The 21,121-nt window shown below is 54.4% G+C and overlaps 2 protein-coding genes across 3 annotated transcripts in view; both read left to right on the top strand.

The window, feature by feature from the left end:
* The first annotated feature begins 968 nt into the window (after positions 1–968).
* Positions 969–10,422, top strand: ELP6 (elongator acetyltransferase complex subunit 6). The gene is made up of 7 exons (XM_027452933.3): positions 969–1,129; positions 3,536–3,614; positions 4,823–4,893; positions 7,953–8,080; positions 8,414–8,606; positions 9,425–9,571; positions 9,828–10,422. Exons 1-7 carry the CDS (start codon positions 1,076–1,078, stop codon positions 9,951–9,953), a joined length of 798 nt encoding a protein of 265 aa, XP_027308734.2. The 5' UTR covers positions 969–1,075; the 3' UTR covers positions 9,954–10,422.
* An 860-nt stretch (positions 10,423–11,282) lies between these two features.
* The window catches only part of SCAP (SREBF chaperone), a 40,398-nt gene continuing 30,559 nt past the window's right edge, over positions 11,283–21,121 (top strand). The window contains exons 1-3 of one of the 2 annotated variants that reach the window (XM_038175141.2): positions 11,283–11,353; positions 14,240–14,336; positions 20,725–20,911. In XM_038175141.2, coding sequence (XP_038031069.2) covers positions 20,790–20,911 — 122 coding nt within the window. In that variant the 5' untranslated portion in view covers positions 11,283–11,353; positions 14,240–14,336; positions 20,725–20,789. Of the gene's footprint in view, positions 11,467–14,239; positions 14,337–20,724; positions 20,912–21,121 lie in introns of both variants that reach the window. The other variant, XM_038175142.2, reaches the window with a different exon arrangement.

Here is a 21,121-nt window from a genome sequence, read left to right as displayed (position 1 = left end):
CAATCCTCCTTTATACTACAAAAATAAAAAAAAAAATACAAAAGTAAATAAGGGGCAAGCGCATTCAGTGCCAAAAAACGCGAATCCAGGTGCGGGGGGTGAAAATAACTCTATGTGATTTGGATGCTCACGGCTGCAGGCTGTAAATTAGCTGATATTACTCGGGGAAGAAGCCAGGAATGATCTCGGCTCTGCTGTGAGAGCCCCAAATTAATGCTCGGCAGCATCCCAAAGTGCCGGTGACTTTTTGGGAAGTGTTGAGGACATCGGAGAGCCCTCGTGAAGCCACCGGCGTGCCACGGCCTGGGTGAATGGCCGGGTATTGAGGGTGGTGGCTTGAGGTGTAGGGTCTGGGGGGAGGCCAGGCACTGGTGGCGGACCCCAGGGGTGATACTGGGCCCAGTCCCGTTACTGGTGTGGATGATGGGGGCAGCTCTGTAGGACTGAGGGAGCCCTGGGGCTGAGCACTGCCAGCAGGTGGAGGGATGGCACCGCACAACCACGGCACCACAGCGGGGTCGGGGTGCGAAGGGACCCCCAAAACCCCCCCATGGCCGTGCCCAGAGCCCCCAAACCCTCAGGCTGCCCCCAGCCCCATCCAGCCTGGCTTTGGGCACTGCCAGCGATGGGGCACCCCCAGCTCCTGGGGGCAGCCCTCACTGTGACAGATTTCCCTTAATTTCCCCCTAATTTTCCCCAAATCCCCTTCTTTTCACCCTAAAGCCCCCCCAACTCCTGTCACGACCCCCCCCTCCCCACCCCAGCGCCCCCTCAGGGGCTCTCCTCAGGGGCTCCCCTCAGGGGGGGCTCCCCTCAGGGGATGGGGGGGGCTCCTCCACCCCCCCCCTCCCCAGCCGCCATTTTAACACCGTGGGGACCCCCATTAATGGCGGGGGGGGGTCTCATGAATCCTCCCCCCTCAGTCCCCTCCGTGAACACGGAACCGGAGAGGAAGGGGAGGGAGAAAAGGGCTCCGCCTGCCGCATGCGTGGCTGTGGTGTGTCCCCCCCCCCCCGAAACGCACACACAGCCCCCGGTAAAGGGCACCGTGAGGCAGCAGCAGCAGCCCCCGGCCATGCTGGGGGAGCTCAACGAGCTCCTGGGCGCCTCCCCTCAGCGCCCGGGCACGGTGAGGGAGGCGATGGCGGGGGGGGGGTAATGGCGGAGGCGCGGGCGGCCGCCATGGCGCGGGCACGGCCACGCTGCCACCACAAAAAGTGTCCCTATCACCACCATCAGTGTCACTGCTGTCCCCATTTCTGTCCCTTCTGACCCCACAACCCCTAGGGGGGCTGCCAGGCTTCTGCCCCCATCGGGCGTGGGGCTGCTGGGGGCTGTGGTCCTAAAATCGATGATAAAAGCGTTGCCCCAAATGTTTTCTAGCCCCTCTGATGTATGTAGTCTGCTTTAGGCTGCTCTGTTTGTTTATTTTGTCCCTGTAGGGTGGGTTTTTGGGGTAGTTTGTGAGTCCTGTGAGGGGTGGATGAAGGAAATGTGGGTGCTTGGATAAAAGGAGGCTGAGGGGAGACCTCATCGCTCTCTGTAAATACCTAAAAGGAAGGGGTGGGGAGCTGGGGTCGGCTTCTTCTCATCGATAAAATGGATAGGACTAGAGGGAATGGCCTCAAGTTGTGGCAGGGGAGGTTCAGGTGGGAAATTAGGAGATATTTCTGTCAGGAAGAGCAGTCAGGCATCGGGATGGGTTGCCCAGGGAGGTGGGGGAGTCACCGTCCCTGGGGGTGTTCAAGGAGAGGTTGGACGTGGTGCTTGGGGACATGGTGTGGTGGTGGCATTGGTGGTAGGGGGTGGTTGGAGCAGGTGATTTTGGAGGATTTTTCCTGGGAGGGGGTCTCGGTGGATGGGGAAACCGGAGAGAAAATCAGGGGGAAGGACCGTGGCCAAGCGGCATCGTGGTTCGACGCTGCAGCCCTGCATAGTGGGGCTTGATGCAAATTGGGAATTCAGAAGAGCAAAACCAACAGGAGGTTTGGCCTCGAGATCCCGAGTTTTGACTTGGCAGCGTAGGCAGAACCTAGCAGAGGCGCCAGGCATCTGTGCGGGGATTTGCCTCAGACTTGTGTTGGCTCTTCCATCAGCCGGGGATGTGGACTTCAACAACACACCCAGATGTCCTACCACACCTGGGCTACAAGGGCTGGCCAGAAATCAGTGTCCTGCTGCGTTTAAAAAGCACCAGCCCTTTGCAAATCTCTTCCCATCTCTGCCTTTCCATTTTCTGCATCGCCGCGGTTAAATCCGCGCCATTTTCCGAGTGCTGACTGCAGGGCTGGTAGGTGGAAGATGCTGCTTGCCTGCGTGGGTGCATCTGAGATGTCACCCTCAGATGTCATCTGAGATGCTTGTGACATCCGCCGCTGCCCTGCCGATTGATTTTGGCAGTTTCTAACAAGTGGCTGCAGCTTCTGCTTCGTAGCCCGCAGGTGGAAAGAGCGCGAAAGCAGCGTGCGGAGAGACCAGGGAGAGAAAGTGCTGCAAGAAGGAGGCATCCCCTATGGAAGTGCTTCACCCCAAGCCCTTTCTGGCCTTGAGAAGGACGTGCAGGTGGGGGACGAGGGTCAAACCATGCACCCCCACGAGCTGTGGTGCAGCTGCTGCCTCTGGAGGTGCACGGTTCGGGTTTGCCACCCCTCACGTACACGTTGGGGATGGAGAGTTTTAGGCACAGCCTGAGCAGCTGCAGTGCGACAGCGAAGTGAGGATCGGCAGGATTAAAGGTCAATAACGGGAAGGTTTTGAAGAAGCTGAATAATGTGTGCTCTGTGTGGCAGCATCCCACTGTGTCCTGCTTTCCGAGAGCTGTCAGGTGGACTTTGCTTCAGCGGTGCCTCCTGCTATTGTAATGCCCACCGAGGTGCACCCTTTTTTTTTTTTTTTTGCATGGAAAAATGCTCTCTGGCTGGGGCAGAACAGCCTTTCTGGACCCAAAGTCCTGCCTTGCATCCCGTGCAGACACGTTCAATATTTGCCGTCCCATTAGCACCGCTTCACGACACGTGTCAGGCATCGGGGAGCTGCCTGGGAGATGGCTTGCAAATTGCCTGTGGGTAGCGTGGGGCTTTTTGTTTTTCTTCTAATAGACTGGAAAAAAAAAAAAGAAAAAAGCATTGGTAAGTTCTTTGTGATTAAAAACAACCCTTCTGTGATTTGTATTGATTAAAGAGGAATCCTGGCTGAGGTTGTAATGGCAACAAGCGCCTTGATGAGACGGGTGCTGATAACAAGCAGGCGCTGATGAGCCGAATTAATTTCCTGCGTGATCAAAACAAGGTTTATACTTCGTGCGGGGAGCTCTGCTCCAGTGGCTTTTAGGTGGTGGGCAGAGCTTCCATGGAGAGCTCAGCATCCACTGCTGCCTCTCCACGGACCTTTGTAAACGGATGGGTGGCTGCAGTGCTGTTTCTGCCTCCTCCATCACCTGTAGATCCTCCCCTGGCTGCAGACCCGAGCGGTCACCTCGTCTACCCAGATGGAGCCTCTCATCCTCTGTTCAATTCTTTTGCTTCTTCTTTTCCAGGGCAAATTCACGCTGCTGCGGGACGCCAGGACGGACGGCAGCTTCCTGGTGCACCATTTCCTCTCCTTCTACCTCCGAGGTACGTGAGCAGCAGGGCTCTGCGAGGCAAGGGCTTTGTCTTCGCCTGGTCCTTGGAGCTTCCCTCCCCGAGCAGTGATTCTCCTTGAGCAGAGGCTGGTTTTGCAGAGCACGTGGCGTCCCTGGATTAGCACAAAGCGTCAGGATTTATGGATCCCAGTCCCGGCTTGTTCTTGGGACGTGCTCCATAGCCTTGGGCACTCGGGACTTGCCCCGTAGCCTTAATCTCCCTGCAGCTCGTTTCGTCAGCAGCGCAGCGCAGGCTGGAAATCACAGGGGCACCCCAGAGCGAGGTGATGAACGCGGTTCCTTCGCTACCAAGCCTTTAAAAACACAATTAAAATGTATCAGGAATAACTGAGCAAGTAGATAAGCTGGGAGCGGGTCAACAAACAAACAAGCAGAGGGTTTGATGAGTTGCCTAATTGCTTTTCGGCTCACCTTTCACCTGGGAACAAGCTGCCAGCTCCTGCAGAGAGGGCGCTGGGTGCCTGGGCTCCTCCAGCTTTCTGCTGGCAAAGCAGCCGGCCCTGCAAAAGTGGTGAGACCAAACCTCTCCGCCTTGAAACTCAGCTCCGAGTGCTGTGGGGCTGAGAGCATCCTGCCCCCCCCAGCTCCAGCTTCACCCTATTTTTAAAAACAAATCCGTGCTCCCTGGTAGGAAGGAGCAGGCACAGGGTTCGTGCCCAAGCCACAAGGCCGGCTCGTCACGTGCTGGCTTTCCCCAAAATCACGTTTGAGCGAGGTGGCTTTGTCAGCGTTGCTGGTTCGGGGTGTAATTCCACACAAGGTCACTCGCTCTGCTAGAGCCAAAACAGGGATTTTTGGCACGCCAGCGATTTCGGTCGTTCGTGTCATGGTCGGTTGTTGGCCTCCTTGCAGCAGGACCAGCAAACAGTGCAGGGAGATCCCAGGGCAGAATGGCATGAAACAGAAAAAAAGACCCATATTTTTTATTCTTTTCCTCTCTTTCCTGTTCTTTCCATTTCTTTTTAACCTGACTAAAATTTTCCCTGAATCGGGGAAACCCACAGAGAGGTGAAAATTGGGAGCCCGGCCCCGAGCAAGCGGAGGGGCTGCCTGGACCTGCCTCACTTCCAGGCTTTGGCAGACAGATCTGCAGCCTGGCTGCTGGGATTTGGGTGCCTCGACAGTGGCAGCTTGCAAAAATCCGAAATAATAACGCGCCTTTTTGTCTTCTCCCCCCAGCTGGCTGTAAGGTTTGCTTCGTGGCCCTGCTCCAGTCCTTCAGTCACTACAACATCGTGGCACAGAAGCTGGTAAGTCTCCTGGCACGGGTGAGTAATTCCAGGCCCAGTTTTTGTTTTTTTTTTTGGAAAGAAACGAGGATGAGGGATGGGAATTGCAGGTGAGCACAGATTCACGGGTCTTGATGGGGCCGATCAGGCTTGGTGCTCCTGCAGCAGGGAACAGAGGGATGTGGTACGGGACAAAAACCAGGATTAGGATTAGGATTAGGATCAGGCTTGTCTGATTAGGATGCTCACTGCAGCAGCCCCACTGGACCCCCCCCGCCTGCTTTCTTTAGGCTTAGAGGAGTTTTCTGGCGTTCCCCAGACAAGCCCAGCCCGGTGGGTGTAATTTTCACTGCGCTGTCCTGAATCATTTTGGGCTGAAACACCCGTAATTCAGGATGATATCTGCATGCTGCTCTTTGTCTCTGGGCCAAGCCATCGGTTAGAGGCAGCTGAGGAGCCACAGGTGAGGACGTTCTTAACAATCCCCTTCCCACCGTGAGTCAGGCAAGGGCTACGTGTACCAGGAAAGGAAAAAAACCCAAAAACCAAGTCGGAGAGGTCGTTCCCAGTGCTGGAAACCTGCTGGTAAGGACTCTGGGGTGTTGGAGAACCAGGTGTTGCAGTGGTGGTGTAGTCCCGTAAATGTGGGATGAATTTTGGTCCTTGCTAAACAGCTGTATGTCACTTCATACTCAGTTTTCACCCTTTAAAAGGAGATAAATGGTCTGAGAGCCCTGCAGAGCGCATCCCCGCTGAGCAAACCAGGCGCTGTGAGCACCAAATAGTTCCTGCAGACAGCAAGAAACCTTGGGGGGAGCTTGCTAAGTGGGATGGGGACCCCCTGACCGTGTCTGCTCCAAAAAGCAGCATCACATCTCGGTGGATTTCTTCACGGGGTGAAATTTCCTGGTATGCATTTTGCCTGCAGGTTGGACCTCCGTGGGTTATTTCTGTCTGGGTTTCCCTAAGGTCTTGCCTTTGCTCGCTGCCTAAACGAACACCTCGGGTGGTTTTGGGCAGGGTGGTTCCGCTCGTGGACCTGTTGATGATCAGAGCCCTGTTTATGAGTGGAATTTGCTCTGTTCGTGGGTGAGATCCGAGGCAGAAATCCTTCCCTCTGCGGGCTGCTGGAGCCAGGGGGTAGGATCCAGACTTTGCAGCGGTGTCCTGTGCTCCCCATTGAAATCTGATGTTATTTCCCACTTCCCCACAGCGTTGCCAGCTCTCAGCAGCCCAGAACCAGTTCCTTATCTCTTGGCCAAGTGCAGCGACTTCTTTTTACTTGCAGGAAGAAGCTTCCATGATTTTTTTTTTTTTTTTTTTGTGTGCCTGCCCTTCCTCCGCAGTAACAGCTTCACCTTTTCCTTTCCTCCTCACCCCACTCCTGAGGCTCCACGCTGAATTCTGAGGGACAATTAATGGTGTTACGGCCTTCCAGACAGCACGCTGGGCTGTAGGAAGACTTAATAGCACCGGGGCAGCTTGCCAGGTCGCTGTTCCACCCTCATTTTTACAACCTTTGCTTTCTTTTAAAGGAAAGACGCATTTATCCCCGCTCTTGCCTGCTCCCCCGTCCTTTGCTGCGACGCCGAGACCCCAAAACTGAGGACACTGCCTGCTCAACCTCTGCTTGCCCCTGCAGGAGAAACCTCACAGGATCTCCTGCTCACGGCGCACTTTGCACCGTGGCTGCTGCTCGAGTTCATGACCGCCGCCTCGCCAGCTCTCGCCTGCAAATATTTCGCTGCCCAGCGGCGAGTTTTTGGCTTTTAGGGCCGTGGGGGAGAGCCGTCGTGCTCCTGTGTGGAGCTGGCAGCCCCCGTCACGCTGGGCTGTAATTTCAGAGGCATCTCCGGGCTCGATCGATAAGGGACGGGTTGCCAGAGATAAGGTCTGCGGGCGATAACGGAGCGCGGCGCTGCGGGGTGGTGAAAGCTTTCAGGGCGTGCTGCGGCTCCACAGCAAGGACGTTTGTTGTGGCAGGCCTTTTAGTGACCGAGGAGGTGCCGTTGGCTGTTCTGGGCGCTTTTCTCACCAATTTTGAGCTTCCCGTGCTGCTCCCTGAGGTGCTTGCTGCTCAGGTGGGTTGCAGCTGCGGTGCGGTGGCGTTAAACCTCATCCAGTGCTGGGGGCAGAAATACAGAGGTAGAAGCGGACGCATCACTTAGCTGTGCCTCCTCCTCGTGCAAGGAGAGAGCTCTCGGGGTGCCCGAGCACTGGGAACGCTTGGAAAACCTCCAGGGTTTTCAGAAGGAGGTGCTGGGAGCGTGCCAGGCACTGGGCTCGAGCTCCTGGGGGAAAAGCTGCTCCAAGCTTTAGGCTCTGGCATCGCCAGCTCCGTGCCCAAGTGTCCTGCAGCTCCCAGCAGGGCAAAAAGCAAAAAAAAATAAAAAAATCAGGGAATTGCTTTTTCAGCATCCTTCTGGTTCCTGGCCTCTGGCTCAGCGCTGCTGCTTCTTCAGGATTGCTGCATGGAGCAAAAAAACATTTTAATTTCTGAGAGTCCTGTTACGAATTTTCACCCAAAACGTGGGCTGAGGCAAGCTGGGGAGCTGCGGAATTGCCAAAAGTCACCCTTGGTGATAAAGGAGGATGAGATTGATGAACAATGCCTCAGGTTGGGATCCTCTGTGCGTGTGCTGCTCCCAGGTATCAGGGTGCCCAGCCCGTGCCCTCCTCCAGGCGCGTGGGTCGTGCTGAGGAGCTGCCAGGGCGTCAATTTTGCCACAGTGATGATTGGAAAGCAGCAAAAACCCTTCAGCCAGGGAGGTGAAGCAATCAGCACCTGCCAACACCCTGCCCCTGTCTTCTCCCTGACTCTGGATGAGAATTTTCTCCTGTGCTGCCCTCCCAGGAGCAATTCCAGCTCGTTTGGGCGCCCCAAATCACTGCGATTTCTTTTTTCCTCCTGGCAAAATAAAGGGCAGTGACCGCGTCCACCAGCTCGTGCAGTTCCAGGAGTCACCGAGGCGGTGGCTTTATTTTATTGAGATGAGATCTGATCCCAAACTGGCTTGCTGATCCTCTTGGGTCTGCTTGCACCCTTTTTCTGGAGCTGTTTGATGTTTTCCTCTCCGCAGGGAGTCAGCCTGACAGCCGCCAGGGAGCGGGGCCAGCTCGTCTTCTTGGAGGGCCTCAAGTCCTGCCTCGACCTCTTTTTTGGGGAGAAGGAGCCGTCGGGAGAGCCCAGTCCTCTCCAGTTCCTAAGGTAAGCCCCTCTTCTGCTGCTCAGAGAGGGATTTTTCCCCTATTCCCCAGCATTTTGGGGCAATTTCTGCTCCCATCCCTGCTGCCAAGCGCGTTGGAGCTCTAGAGAAAACATATTTCAGCTCTCAAGCTGGCTTTTTGTCAAATAACTCACAACCCAAACCCTTTGGGATCGGGTGCAGGGGCTGTCAGGGTGGCATTGAACCCGGTTGTGGCACAGCGTTGGGGACAGCAGGGGTGGCACAGGCTGGCGATCCCCTTTTTGGGTCGGCGGGGCGAGGAGAGGGACACGAGGGCGGGCAGAATCCCTCAAGATCTCTTTTTTTTCTTCCAGCGGGAGCACCTCCAACCTCAAAGCCTTGTTTGACTTCGTCCGGACCTCGCTGACACCCGCCGGGGGCGACTCGTGGCGGGGCCCCGTGCTGCTGGTGGACGATCTCAGCCTCCTGCTCAGCCTGGGCGCCTCGCCGGTGGCCGTGCTCGATTTCATCCACTACTGCCGGGTGGTGGTGTGCTCTCAGCTCCAGGTACCGCTCCCTCCGTGTGCTTCAACTCCTGGCTTTGTCTCCTTTACCTTCCTCTGCCCGGTAGGGTTTTGGAAGGCTTTGTTCCTCCAGAAAATTCAAATCATCATCCCGAGGCCAATTTTGGGGGGTTGCATCAAAGCCTGGGGTCCCCCCGCAAGGTTTTTTGCAGCTGTTTCCCCGGAGGTGCTGTGGGAAGGGCTCCCCGTGCCCCTGATGTGGGGACACATCCACCCTTTGCTATTTACACCACGGCCACTTCTCTCCTTGCTCGAGTGAGAAATAAAGTAGACAGCGTCAAATTTTGTTGTTCTCCACCTCGAATCGTGCCGGGGTGTTTGCCCTGTAAGCGCTGACAGGGGACGTTCAGCTCGCTGGGAATATTTACCTCCAAAGCAGCAAAAAAAAAAAGATAAATCACGCTAACACGCTTCTATTTCTGCCCAAGCTGTTCCGAAGCTTGAAAGTACATTTTAATTGATTGTGGATTTGGGGTTATTTTAAGCCCTTGGCAATCTGCAGAGCCCCTGGGGATGTTTGTACCGGAGCTGGCGCTGCTCGGGGGAGCTCTGCTTTCTCCAGGAGCTGCGGAGGTTCGAGCATCCCGGCTCTGTGGCCGTGTCTTTATTCACCTGCTGTGAATTCCTGCGCTGTTTGCAGGGGTTTAAGTGGACAGCGGTGTGGGAACAAAGGCCTGGTGAATTTTGGGCTGCAGATTAGAGCAGATTATACACACCCCCATGGATATACGGGGTACAGAGAGCAAGGTGTGTCCGAGAGGGGTCCGAGGGGCTCAACACCACCCGGCTCTCTCCTTCCAGGGGAACATCGTGGTGCTGGTTCACGGCAGCGAGGATGGAGCAGATGAAGAAAACGAGCTGCTCGGGACCGCCCTGAGTCATCACAGCGACCTGATCCTGTGGGCAGAGGGGCTGGCGACCGGCTTCTGCAAAGATATTCACGGAGAGGTAACGGACCAGCGGGGTCTGCAGGGTTTGCTGGAGCCCCCAGCCCCTTGTGGCTGCGGTGGGGATGTCTCAGTGAGGTCCTGCTCCCTGGAGACTTCCCATTTCTGCGGGGGCTGCCCCCAGGGGTGACAGATTGGCTCCAGGCACCGTGTGATGGATTTTGTGACAGCGACAGCCTTCCCTGGTGGTGTTGGGGGACACGGGGTGAGGATGCTGCAGCCCAAGGGGTGACGCTCCTCGTCCTTTCCCTTTCCAGATTAAAATAATTAAGAGGCTGTCGCTGCAGTCAACGGAGCAGGACGTCGTCCAGGTCTACCAGTACAAGATCCAGGAGAAGAACGTCAGCTTCTTCGCGAGGGGGCTTTCTGCAGCCGTGCTGTGACGCGGTGAGGTCCAGGACAGCAACTTTTTGGCAGAGCTGCCACCGAACCACCCCGCCGGCCTCACCCCTGCCTTCCAGGAGCAAAACTGAGAGAGGACTTCGACACGCAAGCGTGGGCAGCGGCTTGCCAAGAGCTTAGCGCATCCCTTTGTCCTCCCACCCCGTTCCCAACCTACCAAGGCCACGAGGAAGAGCGAAAAACGGCCGAGGGTGTCCCTCAGAGCGTGTGAGCACAGGCAGGAGGGTGCCCCGGGGGGGCCGGGCGTGCCTCGCCTTTTCCGCTGGTGCCAGGCTGGTGCCAGGCGGCGGCGTGGTGGCGGGGAGCCACCACCCCGCCCTGCCACTTGGCGAGGTGACGCAGAGCTGCTCGGGGAGCGTGTCGCAACCCTTACCTTTCTCCCAGCTGGGGCGGAGAGGTTTGCTCAACGCCCCGTTAAAAAAAATAATAAAAAAAAAACAACAAAAAAAACCCCACGGTGCTATTTATACGGCCGCTCACCTCACCTCGCGCTGGCGTTAAGCCCCTGGGGCGGTTGCTCTTTGCTTTATTTTCCCTCTTTTCACATAAAACTGTGTCCGGGTGTTTGGGGTGTGAGCTCCCAGGCTCGGTCTTGGTTTTGGGTGATGGGTGCTTGGGTTTTTTGCTGCGCCCTGATCCTGATCCTAACCCTAAACCCTAACCCCTAGCCCCCTAACCCCTTACCCCCTTTACCCTAACCCCTAGCCCCCTAATCCCAACCCCTACCCAATACCCGTCTACATTTGAAGCACAGCCTGTTATTAAAATATCAAACATATCCTAAAATTTGCCAGCACCTGCCTGTATTTAAAACGCTTTTGGGGGCTCCTAAACCCTCATTTTAATTAAAACAGGGATGCGGGGAATTAAATAACCAAAACCGGGCCCCGGGACTTGGTCAGGAGCTCCCCTGTGAGGGTGCTGGGGGGCACATGGAGCCGCTGGGCTGCGGGGGGAGCGGCCCCGGGGTCGGGGTCCGGGTCCCGGTCCCGGTCCCGGTCCCGGTCCCGGTCCCGAGGTCCCAGCTCCAGCCCCAGCCCCTCCACGTGCTCCGCCAGCCCCCAGCCACTTCCTGGTTCTATCGCAAGACCCCATAGCCACGCCCACAAATGGGCGTGGCCACGGGGTGTGGGCGGGGCCACAGCGCCAATGGGGCGTGGCCTGGGTGACTGGGGCCGTGCGGCCAGGCAATGGAGGGGGCGTGGCTTAACCACAGGGGGCGTGGCCTAATGAAAGGGGGCGTGGTCACGGTGACGCCGGCCGGGGGGGCGGGGCCTGCCCTGCGCGCGCGCGCCCGGCGGGGGGGGGGTGAGGGAGGGAGGGGGGGGTGGGGGCGGGGAGCGCCGGGAGCGCGCGCGCGGGGCCGGCGGGCGGCCGTGAGGTAAATCCCGGGGAGGGGGCGGGTTTCGGGCTGAAAAACGGGGCTAAAACGCCTAAAAACGGGACAAACGCCGCAGGAGCGGCCGCAGAGCGCCGCGGGGGGGGGGCCGTGAGGTGAGGAGGGGCCTCGGGGGGGGGGGAAGGGGGTGAGGGGTGGTGAGGCCGGGCCGCTGATGGGGGCCCCCCCCAAAAAAAAATAAAAAGGGCCCAGCCTCAGGGCCCCCTCCCCGAATTTGTGCCTCAGGAGGAGGCCGCGGGGGGGTGTGGGGATGGGTTGGGGCCTGGTCGGGGTGTGTTGTGCTTCCGGGGGGTGTGGGGGGAGGATTGGGGGGGTTTTGGGGGGTTTTGGGGGGATTTGGGGTGTGGGGAGGGTGAGGGGAGGGGAGTGGGATGGGGGAGGGAGGGGGAGAGGGGTAAAGGTGGTGGGGGGGGTGGGGGGGCTGTGGTGGGCAGGGGGTAATGGAGGGGGTGGATGGGGCAGGGAGGTGCTCGTCAGGTAGGGGGGTGGGTGGTTAGGGGCGTGGGGGGGTAGGTAGGTAGGTGGTCAATTGGGTAGGTAGGTGGTCGATCAGGCAGGTAGGTAGTCAAGAAGGTAGTTAAGTAGTCAATCAGGCAGGTAACTAGGCGGGTAGGTGGTCAATCAGGCAGGTAGGTTGGTGGGTAGGTGGTCAATCGGGCAGGTAGGTGGTCAATTAGGAAGGTAAGCAGTCAAGCAGGTAGGTAAGTAGTCAATCAGGCAGGTAACTAGGCAGGTAGATGGTTGATCAGGTGGGTAGGTGGTTGATCAGGCAGGTAGGTAGTCAATCAGGCAGGTAGGTAGTTGGGTTAGCTGGTCAATCGAGCAGGTAGGTGGTCAATGGGGCACGTAGGTGGTCAAGCAGGTAGTTAAGTAGTCAATCAGGCGGGTAAGTAGGCAGGTAGGTGGTCAATCAGGTGGGTAGGTTGGCGGGTAGGTGGTCAATCGGGCAGGTAGGTGGTCAATGGGGCACATAGGTGGTCAAGAAGGTAGTTAAGTAGTCAATCAGGCAGATAACTAGGCAAGTAGGTGGTTGATCGGGCGGGTAGGTGGTCAATCAGGCAGGTAAGTAGTCAATCAGGCAGGTAGGTAGTTGGGTTAGGTGGTCAATCGAGCAGGTAGGTGGTCAATGGGGCACGTAGGTGGTCAAGCAGGTAGGTAAGTAGTCAATCAGGCAGGTAACTAGGCAGGTAGGTGGTCGATCAGGCAGATAAGTAGTCAATCGGGCAGGTAACTGGGTAGGTGGTCAGTTGGGCAGGTAGGTGGTCAAGAAGGTAGTTAAGTAGTCAATCAGGCAGATAACTAGGAGGTAGGTGGTCGATCAGGCGGGTAGGTGGTCAATCGGACAGGTAAGTAGTCAATCGGGCAGGTAGGTAGGTAGTTAAGTAGTTGATCAGGCAGGTAGATGGTCAGTCAGGCAGGTAGGTAGGTGGGTAGGTGGTCGATCAGGTAGGTAGGTGGTCAAGAAGGTAGTTAAGTAGTCAAGCAGGCAGGTAACTAGGCAGGTAGGTGGTCAATCAGGCAGGTAGGTTGGCGGGTGGGTGGTCAATCGGGCAGGTAGGTAGGTGGGTAGGCAGGTAAGTAGTTGATCAGGCAGGTAACTGGGTAGGTGGTCAATCGGGCAGGTAAGTAGGTAGGTAGTTAAGTAGTTGATCAGGTGGGTAGGTGGTCAGTCGGGCAGGTAGGTGGTCAAGCAGGTAGTTAAGTAGTCAATCAGGCAGGTAACTAGGCGGGTAGGTGGTCGATCAGGCGGGTAGGTGGTCGATCAGGTGGGTAGGTGGTCAGGCAGGTAGGTAAGTAGTCAGTTGGGCAGGCAGGTAGGTGGGTAGGTAGTCAATCGAGGAGGTAGGTGGTCAATCGGGTGGGTAGGGAGTCAACCAAGTAGGTAGGTGGCCAATTGGGCTGGTAGGTAGTCAGCTAGGTAGCTAAGTAGCCAATCAGGCAGGCAGGTGATCAATCAGTTGGGCAGCGAGGTGGTCAGGCAGGGAGGTAAGTGGCCCATCAGTCGGTCACCGGCTACCTTGGGGCTGCTGTGGTTCCCTGGGGACTTTGTGGTGCCGCGAGGATCGCTCGCCCCAGCTGGCGGCCCCAGCCTTTGAAGTTTGGTTAAAGTTTAGGAATCGATTTTTGGCTTGGAGAGCAGGTGAGCAGGGTAGGACGGGCGAGGATGAGAGGAGCTTTTTGGGTCCCCGAGCGCTCTGCTCGTGGGTTCATGCCTGCTGCCCGGACACCAGCACAATCCCGAGCACGCTGCCCGCTGATCTGCACGAAAAAACTCTTCCTGCTCCGACACGGGGCACGGTCTCCTTCGTGGTGAAACCTGTAGCTGTTCCGACAGCACGCCGGCCTGATAAATTTAGGCTTAGACGAGCGGTTGTGTAACGCAGAGAGGCGATTAGCTGGCTTGAATTCACCAGGAAGGAAAACACCCCGGGATTTTCACCCAACGCGCTGCGTGCGCCGAATCCTCGCGCCGAAACAATTCCTCTCAGTATTTCCAGCCGCAGCGCTGAGCTCCGCACAATGCTGGGTATTTTTCCAAACGTGATTTCAGTGTGGCAGCATCACAGAAGAGCAGAGAAGAATCTGGTTTATTTTATTTTTTTTTCCCCCCCTGAGGAGCGTTAAAATAGGTTTCGGGGCGTCCCGATCTCAGCGATGAATGAGATCTGTCGGGCTTTCTCTGAAGACAGCCGAATTCAGGCTAAACTTGAAGCTGGGGGGCTGTTTTATTGCTGAGATCTCTGGCTGCCCTGCTTCATCTTTTAATTTAAATAACAAACCGGCCCCGTGCGTGTCCTGGATGTGTCCTGATGCGTCCTGCTCGCTGGGTGGTTGCCTTCACCTGAATTTTTTCTCTTGTGCCCTCAGCTGGAGGCGGTCTCGGAATGGCCGGAGCCCGTTGTGCCTAGCAGGATTGGATTCCCTTGGGAATTAAAACCGAGCCTGAGCTCCTGGCAGCAGCACGGTGAGTCTCAGCTGGAGCTGAGGAGAGGAGGAGGGTCCTGAGGGTCGCCTTTCTTTGCTAAAAAAAACCCCAACGGCTCGTGAGTGGAGCATTGTGATAAAGATGCCGGGGGGATAATAGCTGGTTTGTTTGGAGAAGACAATGCCCGAGCCAGGCTTCCAGGCTCGTTATCTCACGGAGGAGTTTTTGGGGATTGTTTCGCTGCTGGGAAGAAGGAGCTGGGTGAGCTGCCAGTCCCGGCTTTTTTGGGTATTAAAAAGAAAAATATTTGGTTCTGAGCGGTGCTGGAGCTGGCAGAAAGCTCCCTGGATCGGATGCTGATGGTCCTGGTGGCTTATTCGGGCTTGCTGAGCACTGCTGCTGTAACCTAGAACCTGCTGAAAATCAATCCCGTGCAGGTGAGTCACCGGACTGATGCCTGCGTGCGCTCGTGCCTGGAACACCTGAAGGTGCAGGCTTACATTTTAGAACCAAACCCCTTCCGGTTAGAGTTGTGCATGACTTTTTTTTGGGGGTGGGAGGGGAACGACGCAGGGAAATACCTGAAAAAAGCTCTCCTGCCCTTCCTGAGCGGGTTTCTGGGCGGTGAGGATACGTCCAGATACCGTGAGCCAGCATCAGTGGCTCTTCCACGTCTCTTTATCCCCTACCAGAGAAGTTTCTTTCTGAATTCATCACTTCAGAACCCTTCCAGCTTTAGTTTATTATCTGTACGTCTTGGAACTTCAGTCCCCGAAGCAGAAGTGCTTCGCTGGGGGAATATTTATGAAGTTCCTGGTAGTAACAGATACCTTATTGATCCGTACAGCGACCCAGGTGGTACTGCTTAAAAATTAATAGCCTGCTGCTCGGGCTTGCACCTGCAGAAAGCCCTGGGTGCATCCAAACAGAGCGTGCAGGAGGGAGAAGGGACTGAAGGTCTGGAAAAAGGGAAAAAGCTGCTGGAAACCCTTGTGCGGATGTGGTTTACCTGGGAAAACCTGAGCGTTGTTGTCGTCTTTACCTTTCACCTTGCTTTCAGCAGTTTTACGAGGTGCAGAAGGCCCAGTATTTATTGGGGCAGAAAGTCTTTAAAAGTAGCTGCTAAAAGCCCTAAAATCTTCAGGAAATGGCACCAGTGGAAAGCGTGGACAGGTAGAAAGCCAAACCCAAACAGCAGGGGCTTTGGGGCTGCCGTGTGTACCAGCAGGGCATCCCCACGTAACCCTGCGTGCCTGTTGCATCACCCTCCTGATATTTTGGGGGAAAGCAACTCCCTAGCCGCTTGCTGTCAGGCAGCAGCGTCGAGAAATAAAAGGAGCTGCTTGCTCCAAAAGCTGCTAACCCGTGTGGCAGGGGCAGAGAGCCCTGGGGTGAAGGTGTCCACAGCTTCACCGCACGTTTTATTTTGGGCTGCTCCTTTGCAGCTTCCCGGGATGTTGCGTGGTGCTGGAGGCAGCCCTTCCCCGGTCGTTTCCTCGGATGGCCTCGGGTTTTAGAGGTCTGTTGTATCCATTAGCTGCTAAAATCCTTTCCAGATGGAAAGTCTTCCCATATTATTATTTTTTTTATGGCAACTGCTCCTTAATCACCCTTGGTTGGGCTTCTCTGTGCCTCTTCTAATCCTGCTCTGTGTCCTCTCTGAGGTGAGGAGGAGGAGGAAGAATGACCAGGAGGTGATGCTGCTGTTGTCGCACCTTTCTTCCAGGTACCTCCTTCTATTAAAATGATCAGACACTTTTTATGATCCTTTTTTAACCTCTTGCAATCAGTTTCTGGCGGTATGAAGGTCCTGCTCCTCCATCACCCAACTGCTCAGCTTTTCAGGAGCTGAACCCGCTTGGAGAAGCCCGGGAAGACTTTCTGAATTGAATCTCCGATCTCTGTGCAGATTTGTGAGGCTGACTCTTCTCCAACGTGTTGCGATAATGATCCTCCCGGCCCAAAATTTTGTCGGCTGCTTTCTGCTGACTTCAGAGCCCGTGCCATGGTGCACTTCCACATCCCAGTCATCTGCTGGCCCTACAGATTCCCTGGCAGACCCGCTCCTGGTACCTGAATTGGGATTTATTATTCTTATACCTTCTTCCAGCCGTTCCTCCACTCCTTTTTGGCCTGCTGCATGATGTTTTGTAGGTAGTTTGCAAGAATTTTTCTCCCTATTTCCCTCGTTCGGACACATCTTCAACTCCTGGCCAGATTTGCTGATGCTGTAGGCATTTCTCCTGAGCTTCCCGTGGCTCCCAAAGGATATCTTTAGGTAGCTTCTGTTATCACCAAACATTTTGCTCTTCTAATGCCCCTTTAATTCCTTTAAGGAATTAAATCTCTGCTTTGGCATTCGGTAGGCTTTGATAAAATATCCTCAGGTAGGTTTGAGGCATTTGAAGGCGTCTTTTGGGAGAGGCTTGCTGCCATTTGTGTGTTCCTCGGCGCTTGTTCACCTCTTCCAAAACTCCTGGCAGCCTTTTAATGACCGTTACAATAACGGTGACTTGTGTTTAAGTAAATGCTGAGTTCTTCACTGCTGGAAATGAATTAAAAGCCAGCCGCTGGCTTTTAGACCATCCCATTGTCTCCTTTGCCTTCTTTCTTTTTGTCCAGAGAGCACAAACCTTCTGTCCGAAACTTCGCTCGGCAGCTTAGTGCCAACACTGGAAATGAAAATGTCAGGGATTCGGGTAAAGGTTTAATTTAAAACCTTTTCCTAACTCATTTTGCAGGTTTTCTGTCGTGTGTCTCCCTATTACTGCCCCGTGTGAGGGGCACACTGGTGATACTTCTGCAGTGGTATTAAATGATGCTAAAACCATATTTTAAGAGAAGCTGCATCATAAGATCGTGTTTCTCTCTGTGTAGTAAATAGTGGAGCCCAGATCATCGCTAACGAGAGGCGGGTTGGGCAAGAGAAGAAAAGATTGGGAAACGTCAGGAAGAAACGATTGGGAAATGTTTTCGTGTGCTTGGGAAGGCGTCAGTACTCCTCGCTTCGTTCGGCTGGCTGCGAAAAGAGGAGGAAACTTTGAATTTGTGTGGTCTGCCTTGGATGCTTGTTATTTTTGTAGATATTTGGTGTTTTATGGTGGAGCATCCCACCACTTCCCCTGTACCAATGAGGTTTCTGATGCCTACTGCAGTGCTCGTTATTGTAGGAAGCAAAAAATGAGCTTTAATAGGAAATGGATTCAATGAATTTGCTGCTCCTGGGCAGGAGTTTAGCTGAGGTTCTTCTCTTGGGGCACGAAGGTGCAAAAGACAGACTGGAAATGGGTTTGGAAGCTTATTTTGGAGCGTTGGTGCCTCTTTGGTAGCTGCTTACATTGTCTGTGATGACTTCTCAAAGCGGTTTCTTTCTGAAAGCTGATTTAAAAACCCAGCTCAACGTTTTCAGTACTGTTCTGGCCTTCTATGGGATGGCAAGGATGTCGTCTGAAATCACACCGATGAGTTTCTGCTTTCCAGAGATGAGAAGTAGCCTTCCAGGAGGGAACAGGGGCAGCTCTGGAGCCTCGTTTCCCCAGGGCTGTGTTAGGATCGACCCGTTGGGGCCGGAGCCTTCGGGAGGTTAGTGCCGTGGTCGGGGTTTTCCCATAGGAAGCGTTCTGCTCCCCGTGCCCCGCGCCCTCTAGCAGCACAAAGCACCTTATTCTTCTCCTGGGAACGCGAGGGGCTGGGCGTTGGGGCTGATTGTGTGGCCTTTCTCTGAAGGAGGGCCGTGTCTCCAGCCGATTTCTTCCTTTCCCATCTCTCAAGTCCTCAGAAGAGCTTCGGCCCTGGCCCTGGCTGGAGGAGAATTCCCTCTTGGCAAGTGAGATGTGCTGAGAAGTGAGTTCCCGTGGTGTCTTCCCCTCTTCCTTCCCCTTCTGCTGCTGCTGCTGGGACGTTTTGGGCTGGGAGCAGAGCTCCGGAGGCTGCTGGCACCAGTCGCTGCTGGCATCTCGGGGTAGGAGCTGCCTCTGCAGCCCAACAGAGGGCAAGGAATCTGTTTTTTTTTTTAATTTTGGTTCGTGGACGATCTGGCCACTGGGTGTTTTGTGCCTCTCGCAGGCAGCAGCAGGATGCTTTGGGGTTTTTTGGTTGTTTTCTGGGGGACGTTGTGGCGAGTTTTGGGCATCGCAGTGAACTCAGATCCGTAGAGAGGGCTGAAGAGAGATCAGGGAGCTCTTAACTGGACCCCAAATCCATTTTTCCCTCATTTTTCAGTCTGGTTTTGAAGCCATCTGGCTAGCTTGGTCTTGGGTCCTCAAGACCCATCGGTCCCGCTGTCTCCTCTCATTTAAAAGTGGAAGCTTAATTCCGATACCTCTGGGGATGGAAGATATTTGGGAAGCCCGTGCTGGCCTGACAGAGGCAAAAAGTGTGATTGCAGCCCCGGGAGGGTGACTTGGTGCTGGATCAGGTGCTGAGCGATCGGGTTTTGTGACTACCTAATGCTGAGGCATGCTCCGGAGAAGCTTTTTTGTAGGACTCCAATGTTTAAGTCTATTTATCTTTTAAAAAATAAATAAATTACTGTTCATAATGAAGGAAAAAGCTTTCCCAAAAGCTTTTTGCTCCTAGCTGCGCTCCCCCGTACGGAGCCTGCTCTGCTTTAGGGCAAGGTGCTGCTTGGGAACGGAGAAAATTTGGAAATTGGGGACGTTAAAAGCTAAACCTCGCCCTTTTGAGCCTGCTGTTTGCATCTCCGACCCTCAGTGCTGTTCTTTTGCAGGCGAAGGGCACGAGGCACACGCACGGCGCCGCAAGGGCAGAAGGAAACACCCCAAGGTCTCATCTCCATTCAAACTTTGGCTTGGATCTGCAGTCGTGCAAAACAGGGGAAAAAAAAAAAGACACTCTGAGCGGATTCTATTTTAATATTTGTCCTAAACTCAGAGGCTTTCTTTTGAGTTACTTAACCTCTGTTTGCAAAACCGGCTTTGAATAGGAGCTGTTCCTGCCTTCCACTTTTATAAGCACTGTTGCAGCACAAAGCTAACAGATTTCAGAATTGCAACCCCCCAAAACCAGTAAGCACACGTTAGCTTTGGAACACTCGGGTTTTCCTTTCCATGCTGCTATTTCCCATCAGGCGAAGCAAGCAAACCCGAAATTCTCTTTGCATTCGGTAGAAGCCGTTCCCGGTGGGATGCTGCCCCCAGGATCCCTGGTAGAGGACGAGGCTGGTGGTGCTGGTTCTGAACTTGCTTTTATTTTGGCTGCCTTCCCCTTTTTTTGATCGGTGAGTGCTTGAAGGGTTTTTTTCCCCAATCCTTGCGTTTGCAGCATGCAGGAACCGCATTACAAGTGGCAGTGGGGCTGATGTGAGGCACATTCCTTTTTGTTCCTTCCCCCTTTCTGCTTGTTTCAGCCTGGCCATCAGGTGAAGCCGTGTCCTGCTGTTGTAACAGGACAGACGTGGCGTTTGGGTGCTGAAAAGCAGCAGAATTCTGCTTTTAAAGACTTTTTAATATTTGTTTTTCATCTTCTGCCTTGAGGTCAGGGGGATAAGCCTTATATGCGAGCCCCAACATAGCGTTGTGTAGCTCTAGCAAGACTCCTGTTGGAAAAATCACCAGTGAGATGAAATTTAGGATCTTCCAACTTATTTTCTGCATTTTCTTTCCCCTTCTACTAACACAGGCTGAGCTCTGCTCCTGCTGTACGTTCACCAGGGGTTTGATGTCGCTTTCAGTGATCAATTCGGAGCAGGAGGCTCGTGCGTGCAGGGATTTCCACTCCACAAACAGCTCTGGACGATGGTTTTGTTGTTGCAAGTTGAAAGCAAAATTTCTTTGGTTTATTCTCTCTTGAGCTCAAGAATTGAAAGGGGCAGGTAGGCAGTTCCCTGTGCCCAGGACAGCGATGTCAATCCATCCAGCAAGTCCTGGTGCCTTGCTGAGAGGTATTAACGAAAATATTTGTCCAGGTTTTTCATTTGGTCATTAGGGTGATGTGCCGGTGCTTCTGTTGCTAAAATCTGATTATTTTAGTTGTGCTTCTGGGAAAAAAAAAAAGAAAAAAAGATTATTTTAAAATGGGCATGAAATAAAACTTCACCTGAAATTAAAAGCCTGATGGTTGTGCTTAGGGTTGCTTCCTCATCCCGTGTGCTGTCCCTTCAGGACGGTGATGGTGAGGAGCCCAAAACGCGGGGCAGCCTAAATTTAGGGTTTGTATGAATTACCTGGAGCAGTCACAAATTGCATCTTCCTGCAGAAAAAGCAAATTTTCTCGTGTGCTTTGGGTCTCTGATCGACCCAGTCTTATTTTGAAGAAGCCAGGAGAACTGTCAGTATTTCCTCTCGGATAAAAACACAAAACTTTGGGTTTGAACTCCAGAAAAAAAAGCAAGTTGGTGGCTCAGCAAGCCGGCGGCGTTCGCTTTCATTTCTTTTTCTCCCTCCTGAGCTTTCCTCCTGCTTTCCAGGTGGACAGGGTGCCCCCGAAGCCCTGCTGTACCCCGGGATGGCAGCGAGGTGACGGCCGCTGAGGATGACCCTGACTGAAAAGCTGCGCGAGAGGATATCGCGGGCCTTCTACAGCCACGGGCTGCTCTGCGCCTCCTACCCCATCCCCATCATCCTCTTCACGGGGCTCTGTATTTTGGCCTGCTGGTAAGTCACCAAATTCTGCCTGTCCTGGGCAGCTGGGCTCCGGGGGCTGCTCTGGGGGCTCTCACAGCAGTGCTCGGGTTCCCCTGGGCTTGTGGGGTATTCCAGAAATCATTTTTCCTTTATTTTTTTTCCTTAAATGTAGATTTTTGTCATCATTTTGTGTGGGACAAAAGAAAAAACAGAGAATTAAGTATCTTTGTGTGGTTTAAT

The sequence above is a fragment of the Anas platyrhynchos genome, chromosome 2, assembly GCF_047663525.1.
Source record: "Anas platyrhynchos isolate ZD024472 breed Pekin duck chromosome 2, IASCAAS_PekinDuck_T2T, whole genome shotgun sequence".
Classification (NCBI taxonomy): Eukaryota; Metazoa; Chordata; class Aves; order Anseriformes; family Anatidae; genus Anas; species Anas platyrhynchos.
This window is presented reverse-complemented; position numbering and strand designations above follow the sequence as displayed.

Excerpts from the sequence above, each read along its gene's own strand:
- ELP6 (XM_027452933.3), top strand. The coding sequence starts at position 1,076 with ATGCTGGGGGAGCTCAACGAGCTCCTGGGCGCCTCCCCTCAGCGCCCG. Across the intron at positions 4,894-7,952 it reads ACATCGTGGCACAGAAGCTG|GGAGTCAGCCTGACAGCCGC; the intron begins GTAAGTCTCCTG and ends TCCTCTCCGCAG. Across the intron at positions 8,081-8,413 it reads AGTCCTCTCCAGTTCCTAAG|CGGGAGCACCTCCAACCTCA; the intron begins GTAAGCCCCTCT and ends TTTTTCTTCCAG.